The sequence below is a fragment of the Drosophila biarmipes genome, chromosome X (genome assembly GCF_025231255.1).
Source record: "Drosophila biarmipes strain raj3 chromosome X, RU_DBia_V1.1, whole genome shotgun sequence".
NCBI lineage: Eukaryota > Metazoa > Arthropoda > Insecta > Diptera > Drosophilidae > Drosophila > Drosophila biarmipes.
In genome coordinates this window covers 3,588,283-3,602,717 of record NC_066611.1, presented here as the reverse complement: position 1 = coordinate 3,602,717, position 14,435 = coordinate 3,588,283, and the positions used below count along the sequence as shown (strand labels likewise).

At 40.1% G+C, this 14,435-nt stretch overlaps 1 protein-coding gene across 1 annotated transcript; it reads right to left on the bottom strand.

Moving 5' to 3' along the window:
* Positions 1–8,518: 8,518 nt before the first annotated feature.
* Positions 8,519–9,906, bottom strand: LOC108033047 (uncharacterized). The gene is made up of 2 exons (XM_017107173.2): positions 9,482–9,906; positions 8,519–8,879 (listed from the first exon to the last, which is right to left on the bottom strand). The coding sequence occupies exons 1-2, from the start codon at positions 9,816–9,818 to the stop codon at positions 8,683–8,685; spliced, it is 534 nt and encodes a 177-aa protein (XP_016962662.1). The 5' UTR covers positions 9,819–9,906; the 3' UTR covers positions 8,519–8,682.
* Between the last annotated feature and the right edge of the window lie 4,529 nt (positions 9,907–14,435).

Here is a 14,435-nt window from a genome sequence, read left to right as displayed (position 1 = left end):
TTGTAGTTTATGGCTTTTCTTTCCCCGATTTTCCTCGCCCTATAAACCCCCGACTTTTCCCTGTTTGTTGTTTATGCCGCAAAGTTTTCTTGGTCCTTGGGCGTCAGCCTGTTGGCAGCTGTGCAAAGTTTTTTGGGTCTTGGCTTATGATTATTTAAATTCATGTTCGACCTCGCTTTATAGGCCTGCCCCGGTTCCAATGATTTTCACCGAAGATGTATTTAAAAAGCGCTGGGGTTTTCCCACGGCTCCAAGGGCTGGCAATTAAATCGAACACGGATTTTCCATTCCTATCGCCTGTAACTGTTTCGCCTCATTCACTGTAAATTAAGAAACTACTTTGGCCAAGCGTGGTGAGAGGTGTGCGGAAGTCCCTTCGCACCCCTTATATTTTTAACCCTTTTCAGGCCACTTGTAGTAAAAAACCCAATTTTCATTTTAGGTATTTTAAAACTGAGTTAATTTAGGTTATAAAGGAAGTTTACAAACCCCTTCATGATTGTCCATGGTAATAGATAAAATAAGAAATGAAACATGGTAAGCTATTTTGCTTAAAAATGAAACAAATTACCTATTTCTTGTGAAGGTAAGAAATAAATAAATTTATTTGAATATGTTTCAGGTATTTAATTTTACTAATATTCATTATATTTAAAAACCTTGTTAACAATATTATTTAAATACAAAAAATTGCTTAAAAAGATTTTTTGTGTTCCCACTATTTATTTATTTCATTGCTAATGACCCAGAAAGACCGGCAAACAGAGAACCATGCATTAAAAAAATAAAAATAAAAAAAGTACATTTCAGTTATTTGATTTAATTAATAAATTATTCATTTCATTTAAAAACCTTTACAAAAAATTTTGAGTTTTAATTTATTTTTAAAAAAACATCTAAGTTTTTATTTAAAATCCCACTATCCCACAGATAAAATAACAGTCATTTCAATTATTTGATTAAATTAATAAATTGTTAACTTAATTTAAAGACCTCGTTAACAATCGTTTTTAAATTTAAAAATTGTTCAAAATAATATCTTATATTTTGTGTTCCCACCTTTTATTTATTTCGTTGCTGGTGACCCGGCAAGAGAGACAGCCATTAAACGTGGCCAGAAAGGGGTTAAATGTCCCGAGGCTGCCCTTCCGCTCCTGCTTCTTCTCGCCGGGCTCCTCCTTGTTTCGGTTGGGGCTTATTTTTCAGTTTCCAGCTCGTATATCCGTTCCGTGTCGTCTTGGCCGCGCGTCGTTCGTTTTACGGCCTTTGTAATTATCACTTTAATGAACTTTGCTAGTTTGATAGCGAACCTCGCCAAAGGTAGCGCCGCGCAATGGGGCCAATGAGCGAGATAGCTGTCCCCGGGGAGAAAGAGACGGCAGAGCGGGGAGCGAAAGAGAGGGCGACTGCAGGGTCGCTACGTGCGGCACGGCTTCTCCTCCCAGCGCATTGTGTGCCTTGGTTTTTATTAAGGAATAAAATTAGTGAGCGCGTGCCGGGAACGCCAAAAATGCCAGTTGCAGCTCGTCCTGCGCCGCCTCTCGTACTTTCTCCCCGCTTTCACTCGCCCTCCCCCTCCTTCCGGGCAAAAGGAAACGGAAGCAGCGGCAAAAGTCTCAGGAGCACGGAAAGAAAGCAGTTCAAACGGGGGTTTTATTAACTAATAGCCACCATTTTTTGTTTTGTTAATTACTTAGACAGAAGACATGTCAAAATATTATTCTGTCAAATATTACCTGACGTTCTTTTCATTTTAAAGTATTTCTTAAGAACGGAAACATTTTTAATTGTAAAGTGGCGGTAATACTTTTTATTTTATGATGATTACAAAATAACATTTAGGGACCTAAGAGGTTGCAGATTATACAGAAGTGTCTTCTTTAATTTATTTCGAGAAGGGAATATTAAACAATTATTTATTTACATAAAGCTAACTTAGGATTATGATTTATGGGCTTTCCAAAGGGGTTTGAGCACTAATTATATTTTAGCCATAACTTGATTCCTAACACATATTATTTTTCAGTGCAGTTCTGGCAGAGTGAGCTTAAGTTGAGGCAGAAACAGTGACTGCAACAGAGGCCGAAAGTTATGCGAAGCGAATGTGCGCAAAATAATGCAAGATAAACGCGCCAATTTCCAGAAGAGCAAAACAGCAACAACTTTTGAAGGCGGAAGAAATGGGCAACCAAGTGGGGTTAAATGAGGGAAAAGAATTGCAGGAGCACCGAAAAAAAGTTAACAAAATGGAAGTTTCCGATTAAAAACGATTTAACAAGGGTCAAATTGTAGCTGCTAAATTTATTATGGGTTTTAAAAATAATAAGCATTAAAGTTACTATTTTAATTTGATATTAAAGGCTAAAAAAAGTTCAATAAATAAATGTATTTGGAGCACTCTAACTAGAAATACATAAATTATACACCTTCCCAAGCACTTTGGCTAATCGAAACGAATCTAAATTGTTGAAATGCAATTAATTTCCACAGTTTTTGTGCCCTCACAAATTAATGCAGGGAATAATTAAGGGGGGATTACACAAGGATCACGTTTAAATCAGCCGAACGCAACTTTACATCATGGCAACCGAAATAAAACCCCAAAGTGTGAATGTGCGCAATGGAAAAGCCCGGAAAAGCGGTCGAGCAATGAAAATGGCTGCGAAAATACAAATTGAAATGCAGCAAGTCGCCTTCCTTGTCGTGGTTTATTTTCCAGCACCACGGCAATTAATCATAAAAGCAGATTTTAACACGGGCTGACTTTATGCCATGTATAGTGCGTGTGCATATAGGTTTCATATGCCCAGGCCAGGCCCATTCCCAGGCCCAGGCCCATGCCCATGCATATTGGACGTTGGAGGCCCTTCCCAGCGCCTCGGACCCATGAAATATGCAAAATATCTTGTAATGTGTTTATCAATGTGTGCGGATGGCCATGGAACATGGATCGGGCAATGTTCCGGACTCGTTGACTCAGTTCCAGACGATTCCTTTCCTGGGCCAGGGAATAAATTCATTGAATTAACAAATAGCTTCGTGTTCATTTTAAGCCAAAAAGGAACAAGGGGGAGAGTTCGAAAAAAGAGCGCCCGTCGCCGGCAAAAAGCGAGTGCATTTTATTATACATGTTTTTATACGCGTGAATATGTATTATTATGCCCCGACTAACCTGGATATTCTGGTCGCGCGCAATGCTCTTAGTGGATTTTCGTTAAAAATTAAAATAAATTACACAGTTGTTTTGCGGCTGAAAATTCTCCTCGTCGCTTTCGGTTTTGTTTCCGGCTTTTTGTTTAACAGTTTTTTGGCTAAAGCGAAAATAATTGGCGAAACTCCATTTAATGTATGCTTAAAACTGCGTGTGCGAATTGAGTTTTACCAGTACTTAAGGGTTCCTCTCTCAATTAAGTTGACAAGCTGCCATTTGTGGCGATTAAATATTTATGAGGACGGCTTTTAAGTGGAATGTTTTTCCTCTTTAAGCGATCGGTGACGGCAGTTAATTAATAAATTAAGAAATGGAGTATTTATTAAGACGATTAAAAAGGATGTTAGCAATAAGAACTATTTTAATAAATGTTTGTGAATATTTGTCTTTTATCCTAGCTTCCCTGACAGTTTTAAAGGCAAGAAACTAATACCAGCCTAAGGCCACAGTAGCTATAGCTGCAATAAGAAACATGGGTTTACGTGGTTCTCATTAATAAATAAAATCTTATTAATAAAGTGAATAGATAAAAAAAGTAAGTAAAAAATACATAAATAAAAAATTATTCAAATATTTAAATATATAAATAAATAAATACACTACTATATAAGCACATCAACAAAATTTCAAAGCATTAGAAAATACTGTTGCTTAAAATGTATTCTTCTCCAAAAATGCATTTTTCAGTAGCAGAATAATTGGCTGATTGACGAAATGTACGCTTTTTTAAAAAAAATGTTTGAATGTGATTTAAACGAAACTAATTTTGATGCAGCGGCGTAAATTGGTAAGGTCTGGTAAGGTCTATATGAGAGAATCGCATCCTAAATTTGAAAAGTGTGTAGCATACTTTAAATTCTTTAACAACAAATGGTTACTACTAAAAATATCACTGGTTTGCATCGACAATGATCCAGCTTAGTAAGTTGATTGACGAGTTTCGTTTTTTCTGTAATGAATGAATGATCAAATGTACTTGTTTTATATTTTATGAACCCTTACCCGATGCATTTTTTGTTTATTCATCAATAAATATGGTTGGACTGCGAGAAAACGCCAGAATGGTGTTCTATGGCAGCTAACCAATCGGATGCGTCAGTTAAATTAAACCCAAATCTGCTTTCCCGAACTTCCCCGAAATTCCATCATAATGCGCTGAGCACCCATTCAATTTGGAATGTTAATTCCCTACCAGAAACCAGCCCACAATGGCTGATGAATTTAAGCCGGCCCAATAGGGTAATTCCACTTACAAAGCTGGCGAAAAGCGCAAATTCAGGGGAGGTGTGCGAGTTCATAGCATAATTTGCGGCGTGCATGCTAAAATAATGAATTTCCGCTTGCATAAACAAAGGAGTTAGTTAGACAGGATCTTGGGACAACTTGTGCCTGGCAATTTCATTAGAGGTGCAAAAAATATGAAAAATAAAATTCCCAAGGAATGCAATTTGCCTGCACTTCATAATTGGCTCAGGGCTGCAGCGTTACTTCGGGTGTCCAGGATGTGTTTTTCCCTGTACAAACGATCTTGTTATTAAATGCTCATTTGAACTTGGACACAGCAGAAATATCTGCGATTACACTCCTCGCCTTGCCCACTTTTCCCCATATTTTCGTTTTAATGAACATTTTTCTGGTCCATTTGAACCCGCTTAGCCAGCCCTACGATAATTTCGTTTCCTCGTTTCGGTGGCCTTTTTTTCGTACTTTTTGATGGTTAACTGGCAGGACGCAGTGTCCTGTGTCCAGTGTCCTTTTTGTGTGTTTGCAGGATCTCGCAGCCTTTTGCTGCGGTCGCTGATGAACTGCACACATCACCCGGCACCCACCCCCCGACCAACAGCAATGTCCTTTTAGCACATCCTGCCCACACACCTGCCATGTGTCCTGCGTCCTTTGGGAGGGGTCTCGGGTTCCTGCACACCAGGCCCCGAACTCCCCCCGCGAACTCGACTTGCGCTGCTTAAAAGCCATTTTTGCATTTTATATTTAATTTTTTCGCCATCCTTTTTTGTCGCGGGTGTGCCGCAATGCTTATCCTTTTTTCTACCCTCTGAAGAGGTAGTCCGCACCCGAAAGAGGCTTTTCGTTTTCGGGGAGTAGAAAATAAAACAATAATGATAAGGAACAGACGAAAAAAGAAGGATAGTACAACTTTATTGAATTAAAAAATCCAAAACAAGATACAAATTTCCTTATTTACTTTGACTTTGAAAACCAAGGTTTGACTTCGATAGCCCACTGAATTTCAGGGTATCCCCCTTTGATCAAGCCAAGTTAATGTTTGGTCCTTGCTCATTTTTTGGTGTCCTTTCCACCTCTGTTTATTCTTCATCCTTTGGCTTTGGTTTTCATTTTTTCTGTCGCTGTTTTCGCTGTTTGTTGCTGTTACCGCAGCATGCAAACATTTTGTAGCCGTTTTCCGGGAAGCGGGGAAAAAGCAGGTCCATGTCCTAGTTAAACTTTGCCTGCTTTGTCACATTTACAATATTTATTGCCTTTTGATTATACTTCAGCCGAGCCAGAAAAAATATTTTCGTATTTTGCAGGGCATTTAAGGCCTGGGCGATGTGAATTTAATGGAAAACCGTGGGGGGTATGGCATTGACATTGAACTGACGGGAGGTTCCCATTTTTTAAGGTTCCGTAAACCTTTAATCGAGTCAAAGTTGCTGAAGAATCTCCCTCCTTTTAACGCTCTTTTCCTGCTACTAACTTGCTGGATTGTTCCTCTCTTTAATAAGCGTCAAAGTTAACAAAGTTGCAACTTAACTTTTTCCCTTGTATTTGGCTTTATTCCCTTCTTATTTTCCATTCCATTGCCCCTTGCCCCAATCCATTTTCCCGGCTCTTCCCCGGGAAGATTTGTAAAGTTTCATTGATAATTTTAACGACTCCCAGCTACATGTGTCCGTCCGTCCTTCCGTCCGTCCGCCGGGGAGTCGGAAAGTCGGAAGGACGGAGTTCTGGAGGGGATTTCGAAGGGGATTGCCGGTTCGTGTTGAACTGCAAAGGCGCTTTAAGTACTTCTCAAAAGTTGGTTTTATTGTGTTTCTCGTACAATAATTCAAGGACTCAGCAATCAGTACTGTACTAAAGCTGGGAGAGGGACTCTAATTACAGGGGATTTAAAATAAACCCACTTTAAGTTTACATGAATTTAAATAGGATCATCTTACTCGAGACGAATGCGATAGAAATTGCTTGCGAAAGTTGCTTTATGTAAATTTAATTTATTTAACGAGAACTCTGAATTATCATGAGTTTTTGTTTCACTTTTTTATTAACCTTCTAAAATTTACCTGATTTATTTTCTGGATTTTTGTTTTCTATAAAGTAGTGGAATAAAGTTATACTATAATTAATTTGAGCTAAAATGTATTATTAAAATGTAATTTAAGTACTACAAACTAAAAACTTGCATTTAAATATAAAGAAACTATTATGCTATATAGATAAACAAATGTTAAGGAACCTTTGTCCGAGAGTATCTCAGTTTTTTTACGAGCCACAGCCCTTCTCGTTTTTATTTTCTTAAGTTCCGTGGTTTTCTTTGGATCTATAGTGGGTTCTGTGTACCGAAGCTCCTCAATGGGAACAGTGGCAAGCCATCGAGTCAAGTGTCGAAGGCCACGAACCACCTGCCCACTCCGCCACTCTAACGAACATACTGTACACCACCCAAGTTCCACCCACTTTCCTCCCATTTTCCACCGCCTTTCGCTTTGGCTTACCAAAACCGCGATGTGGTATTGCTTTCATTGCAAGCAAAAGCTTGCGCTTCTGCAATTTCCTTTTCATGCACTTTTTTTCATTAGCAAAATATTCTCCGATTTAAGTCTTAGTTTTCTTTTTCTTTCTGGCAAACTTTCGGCTGGCCTCTTTCGGTTATTTAATCATCATTCTTACGCAACTCTGGAGTTAATCTGATTTGAAATCAATTTCAATTTTATGAGCACACAAATCATGCTTTACTTTTGAGGGTCTGCAATTAAGCTGGTCCACTGCAATCCGATCTCAAGATGATTTTTTATGGCCCTTTATGTTTTATGGCTTAATAGTCGGCCCACAAAAAGGTGCCAGTTGAATTAATTCTCCAAGTCAGCCGAGCGTTGAACCCGTTTCCCAGGTATCCTGTCGGCACTTAATAAATTTATGATGAACCTTCACACACTGGAGAGCTGGGAATTTGAGATTCCATTCCGTTCCGCGCCATTCCATTCCATTTCAATTCGTCCCTGCACTGAGAAGCAAAATAAAATACTATTACGATATTTTCAAAACTCTTTATTTGAATTTTCATATCTAGTTAAAAAACATTTGCGCTTAATGGAATTTTCTTTCAGTAAAATTTCAAAATAAAATTCATATACTCGAGAGCTGGAAATTTCAGTTTCAATTCCATTCCGAAACATTCCATTCCGTTTCAACTCGTCCCTGCACTGAATATGAATATTACAACGATAATTTTAAAACTCGTTATTTGAAATTTCATATCTAGTCTGGAAAAAATATTTGAGTTTAACTTACCAATTCCTTTGAGTATAATTTCTTAATAAAATTCACACACCGAGGTCTGGGAGAGAGAATCCATTTTGTTCCGTACCATTCCATTCCATTTCATTCCATTTCAATTCGTTCCTGCTCTGAAAAGCAGTGTAAAATATTATAATGATTTTTTTCAAAACTTGTTTTTTAAATTTTCTATCTTGTTTAATAAAAAAAATTTGCGCTTGTCTTACCATTTTCTTCAGGATGTTTTAATGTAAAAATGTATGTGATATAAAATGTATATGTATTCTTTTGGTGTAGTCAAATGTTCAACAAAGTTTCTGAAATTTTTAAGTTTCAGAAAAGTATGATAAAGGTTTGAGTGTTATTTGTGTTTATTTTTTTGACATCAATAGCTTGAAGTATAAGTTATTACAGATGTTGCGATGTTTCTTTCTGTGTGCTGGACATTTTCTTGTTTTGGTTGGTTTCGTTTTCGTTTCTTAATTGCCTTCGGCCCGAGAACCTCGCCAAAAATGTGTTAAAAATGCAAAATATGGCAAGATATCCAGGGTACATATATATAGGAGCCCCATGGGGCGAGGGGGCGCCCTGCACTTGTATGTTTTATTGCCCGAAACGCTTTGTGGTAAATTTATTGCCAAATTGTCGGCGACTTTCGAAAAATCGCGAAGTCTCCCCAGCCGAAACACGAAAAAATCTACTGGAAAGAGGCAGAGGGGCGTGGACCATAAAAAACGCAAAACAGCTACAAACAACTCGAACCATCTTCAATAATAAATTCATAATTTTCGCTGCTTTGCCTTAATAAATTTTTATTCTTTTTTAATTCCATTTCATTGAACACAAAAAGTGAAAAAAAATAAAATTCATAATAATATAATACGAGTAGTCGGGGCACAAAAAAAAACGATGGAGGAGCCATAATAATAATGAGGATGGTGTGCAATTACGGGGTCTCAGTAGCGGCCCCTGCGACTCGTCCCCGCCCCCCGGGGCGTTGTCGTCGTGGTCGTTGCGGAGGGGTTTCCCAGGGACTCCAGCCGGGATCGGGAGTCGGAAACGGAGTCGGCGTCGGAGCCGGAGCCGGACGACTCGCTGGCCATGGGCACCTCGATGGAGCGCGGCAGGTCGGGATACTCTTGTGGCGTGATCGCTGTGGGCGGAACAAATAGCACAATTTAATGTAAACCAGCTCCGAGTGCGGGACAATCTCTGGCCTGAGGCTGGGCATAATCGGTGGGTGTACGTGCCCTATTAATTTTGCTCAAGGAGTTTCGTTAACGGGTAGCTCGTTATCATCAATCATTTTAGCAGTGGTTAATATAACCAGGGAAGTTAACGTATGTTATAAATATTAAATTGATATGAGATATCAATAGCTGCTATTGATCAAAATTTAAATAAAATGGTGTACAATTGATGGATTTTAAAATTAATAAAATCTTTTTAATTATTTCTTACATATAATTTCTAAATCTTAAAATTTTCTTTCTAAAAAAATAGTTTGCTTATGGCAATGGTATCTTTTGAAAATAGTTTTAGAAATATTGTTGATCTTAAAGTTTTAAAATAGCGGAAAATATACATATTGTTCTTTTAAAAAAATATATTTATTTAAAAGTTTTGGCTCTACACACAAAGAAATACTTCAAAATACTATTTATATCAATGACTTAAATATCAAATTGATAGTACTTAACAGACACCTAACATATCGATTGACAATCGTTACCTATCGTTGCCAATCGTACTTACACTGATTCTGCCGATAGCCAAACTGATCGGCGTTGTAAAACACGGTGATGTAGCGCCCGTCGGTCATCCGGTACGCGTAGTAGCCCACGACCATGAGGGTCTTCACGTTGTTGATCCTGGCGAAGTATCCGCGCTCGTACCGCGCCGTTCCGTCGTCCAGCTCGAACCGATACTCGTAGCTCCCGTCGGGGTATCGGTTATCGAACCGATCCAGTAATCGCGCGCCCCGCTCCGACATCTCCTCCTTTTGCTTCTCCTGTTCCCTGATCTGCTGGGCGGAAGTGAGGGTGGCGCTCAGGAGGAAGACGGAGAGCAGGATCAGACCGGAAGTGGCCATTTTTCACCGGATGTGCGACTTGGGGGTGGGGTGTGTGGGGCGCTGGGGTCTTGTGTGTCGGACTTGGCCTGTGTGCTGTCGCGCGTTGTTTTGTTAACAGTTTAATTCGGAAACTGTGTAACTTTGGCTTTTTATAGTCGCCACCGAGAAGGCAGCGGCGCGGGCAGAGCAGTCGACTGCGACCGCGGCAGCGGAGATCTTCAGCCTGAGCGGGATATCCGAAAGGGTGACCGAGAGCCGGGTACACAGCTAGAAAGGGGGTATCTGAATGTATGGGTCTTCCAAGGGGCCAAATGTATACGGTTCTTTTCTATGCTTCTAACAAACAATTCTATTTTTATCAGCAAATTGACCCTAAAGCTCCTTGTAAATCCTATCAAATATTTGTGTGTTCTATCAAAACACAAGCATTTCCCTCAGTGCATGCACTGCTCTCTGAGCCATCGCCGTCAAAAATTCTCGACGCTTAATCATAAGAAAAAAGTCTTAATTTCATCTACTTACACACACGCTTATCGGTGTGCCGGTGCTCAGTGGGTTAAAGGGGCGGGCCGGGGGCTGGACAGGTTGCTAACTGGGCAATTCGGTTGCGCCTCTTTGTGTGTTTGCTTTTGGCGCTGTTCGCACGGCCGTCAAATTGCGCACAATGGGTTAAGGGGGCCAGGGAGCTGGGGGTTAAGCGAGGCGGAAGGAGGGGTTAACCGGGGCTAGGCAATCACAGTTGCAAGCTGATACAGCAGGCATAATCGATTTGCTGCCAATTGATGGATGGCCAGGGAATCGCTTCATGTGCCTTTAATGTTGCTGTTGAGAACGCTTGTTCGCTATCAATGGGCAGTGTAAATTATATCATTATTAGGCAAGCTGAGCGAAAATCATTTAATAGTTAAAGTTGTTAATAATGAAAGCATATTTATAAACCCTTATATTAGGGCATGATGATAGGATAACCCTCTGTAAATTCAGCTCCCATTGGCTTATAGTGGAATGTGGCTTTGCGCCGTTTGATCCACGGTGCTGGGCTAAAAATACAACAGCTCCTGCACCCCACAATTTGGCCAGTACGTGCCGCCTGTCACTTTCCGAGCGGGGAAGATGCAACACCAGGGGCGGAAAGGGGCCAGGAGCGCGGCTCGGAACGAGGCAAGCGTCCTGTGGCCAATTAGGGCTAATTTATGATTTCAATCATTTCTTAATTGCATTTAATGTGCAGCGATTTAGCGAACACAGGCCTGGGATCTCGCCTCCCGGAGCCGGGGCCAGCTGGATGCCAGGGGCGCCGAGGGGCAACCTGGGGAGCCACTTGGTCACTCGGCCAAAGTTAATGATGTGCAATTGAGCCGGGGACCCAGGGACTCAGGGACAGCACAACTTATCGCATAGTGCTGCCCGGGGCAGCTGTCAATACGTCGGCACGGACTTATCGCCATTTAATTAATTTCCCCACACCTCAAAGGTCACCCCAATGCACTGAAGGAGGCCATCTCTTCGGCAGATAGCGCTTATGAATTTATTTAATTTTCAGCCGCATTGTTTCGCATTTTTGGTGGCAGGCAGCGCAGATTTATGGCCAAGTCGCCGTGACAGGACAGTGACAGGCGCAGTCACAGGCGCTCACTCGCTGGCTAAGTCAGTCACGCAGCCAGGCAGCCTGGCAGTCACTCTGTCAGTTAGTCAGTGTGTCATTTTGTCAGATTGTCTGTTTGTCGCCCTGTCAGTCAGCCAGTCGGGGCCAAAAAGGCGCGCTAAACTCGCCAAAGTGGCAACAGCGACATCAGCACAGCAGCAACACCAGCACTTCCTTCATCCTGGCGCAGGCTGATTTATTTATAAACGTATTTTATCTCTGGCTGTGACAAAGCATTCATTTCACATTCTGGCCCGGCGAACAAAAGACGTCGCTCAGGCCCAGAAATTAAAATACAAAGTGCAAAAATGTTTGCCAAACTTGTTGCGCCCGTCGGCACACAGGCAGAAATGATTAAGTGCTTAATTGAACAAACTCACCTCTGACTTTACCTGGCAACTTTTGTTTTGATAGTTTGCAGATCGTTTGTTATTTTAATAAAGCTGATACGTCGCGGAGAAAATCTCAAGCAGTTCTAACCTGATATCATACGAACATAATATATTTTAGATACCCAATAAAAAGAAAAATATTTTACATTTCAATTATTTCAATAAGGGTATAAATTGTAAAATATATTTTCATAAGCTGCAAATATGAATTAAACGTTGGAAATTATGTTCCAAAAGTCTCGCAATCCAGTTGCAGATCGTCTTTTATTCGGTAGAAAACTTGTTTTGATTTGAAAGAGTTAAAATTAAAATTAACTTCTCAATTTATTATTAATTTAAAAGAGGGCTATACACTGCCCTAACATATTTCTCTTGGCAAAACAAATTTTTGCCAGTGCTGAAATATATTTGTAGTGTGCTAGAAAGGGGCCAATGCATTTTCGAACTTTTTTGCCTAGTGTAGGAGCAAAAGATCAGTGGCTCCAAGGGGGTGTAGTTGAGGTGCCTCATCAGCAAGGTCATTTGTTTTGTCTGTCGATGACAAAGCCAGCGTCCGAAAAGAATCAACAGCAGAGGAAGGAAGATGCTGCCGCTGTGCAGTCGTGACAGGAAGCGATTCCTGGTAGTGGTGCCGCTGCACTGGAAAAAACAATCAAGTAATACAAAAAATAATAGTTTGGATTTTATATACCTGAACAAAATTGCATTCTTTCTAAAATTTTTGAAACTAAATGCATACTTGAATCTTTTCAATTTAAATGTTAAATCGAGAAGGACACATTGAGCAGGCTTTTTCGAGTGTGGCTGCCCGTGATGCTAAATGGTTGAGACAACAACGCTGTTTGTCATTACCGTGCGTTGGTTATTTTTGGGCGGGTTGCAGTTTCCCCCAGCAACATCGCAGGCCCAGCAGCAGCATCGCTGGCACAGCAGCAACATCAATGGCCAAGGAGCAGCAGGAGGTGCCTCGGTTTGTCTTACTTTGTAGGTGTCAGAGTGGGACCCTCGACATTCTGTTGACGACGTGCTGCAGCTTTCAGCACACAGCGGATCGACGGCACAGTGGGGTTAATAAAAAGTTAGGAATAAAAATAAAATAATATATAATTAGATCAATATAATTTTATATAAATTGAATCACCCTAAGTGTAAGTTAAGTTATATGCCTTAAGATTTTATTTGATTAATATGATATGATTAAACATATAAGTTTTTAGAATAAGTAAGATACTTCCATATCAGAAAATGTCTTAAGAATAAAACAACGATTTTATTAATGTTATGTTTTTGTGTTACAAAAATAGTAATTACTTTCCGTAATAAAAAAAGCTTGAATAGGTCATAATAATATTTTTATGTTAATTTGTAACTTACTTCCTTGAATCATGAAATAGTTAAAGTTTTCGGTGTCCCCTAATTCATATGGTTTGTACTTCTATTTGGAATAAAAAATGTATATAATTTTCTTCTAATAATAATGTCATCATTTATTTTTAGTAAATAAGTGTTGCTACTTTTTTCATTTTTTTGTTTAGGCTATGTTTTCATAAGTCTAGTAGATACTTTAATCAGCAGAAATGATAAGTTGATATGACAAATGAGAGAACCGAAGTGCCAAAGTTTGGTAAGTGTAAGAAGTGACTGAAAAACTTCTGAAACTTCCTGTGGTTAGTTACACCTTCTAGAATTTGATTAGCAAATGTCCAGCCCTCAACCACTGTGCGTGGTGCTGGCAATTGCTCGCAAGTGAACCTACAGCGGCGGCAATGAAATGGCCCAAAAAAGTAAGCCCGGCAGAGATACAGCTACAGATAAACATGCGGGGCAGAGGCAGCCGTCTGAGTCGGACAAAGTTACACACAAATAACGTATAAAAGTGGCTTATAAAACAAAATTTGTATGAATGGTCCATGTAGCGCTGCCTGCTACGTGACATGACATCTCCGAGATACACCTTGTTGTGGACCCGGGCCCTCCCACTCCCACGCCAGCTCCCCCGCCCCGCCAGCTCCTCGGGAATAGCTACCTTTGGTCTGGAGCACTTTGCCCACTTTTTTGCGGCTTCGAGTCTGCTGCCTGTTGCCAGCAATGGAATAATTCCCATCAAATCACGTCCCGCCCTCTCCCCCTTTTTTCTTTTTTGCGGTGCGGCGCTCTTCAAAACTCAGATACAGATTTCTGCTGCTTTTCCTTCTGGCCTGTACTTTTTTTATATGATATGCCGAGCATCTCAAAACAATTTGTAAGACTTAAGCTGAGTTTGTTTGGTGTCTTGCATAAATTATAAAATCCGCAAGCTGAGTGCCTGTGCAAAAAAGCAATGATAAACAAATACCGGGAGCAGGGGCGGGGAAGGGGCTTGCTAGCAACGAAAGTTGCCCGAGATACACAAGAACGAAATCTGCCATCTAGATCTTGAACAAATAAAAGAATTTCAGTCCTTGGTCAAGGATTTAATGACAGGAAGCAAGCTTTAAACGCAACGGTAGTTAAAGTTACTACAGCCTGCAAGGTGTTTATTTTTAAGTACTTTTTATATTCCTTTTCAAATTTTATTTACACATATTAGATATTTTTTTTAGATTTTAGATATAAATT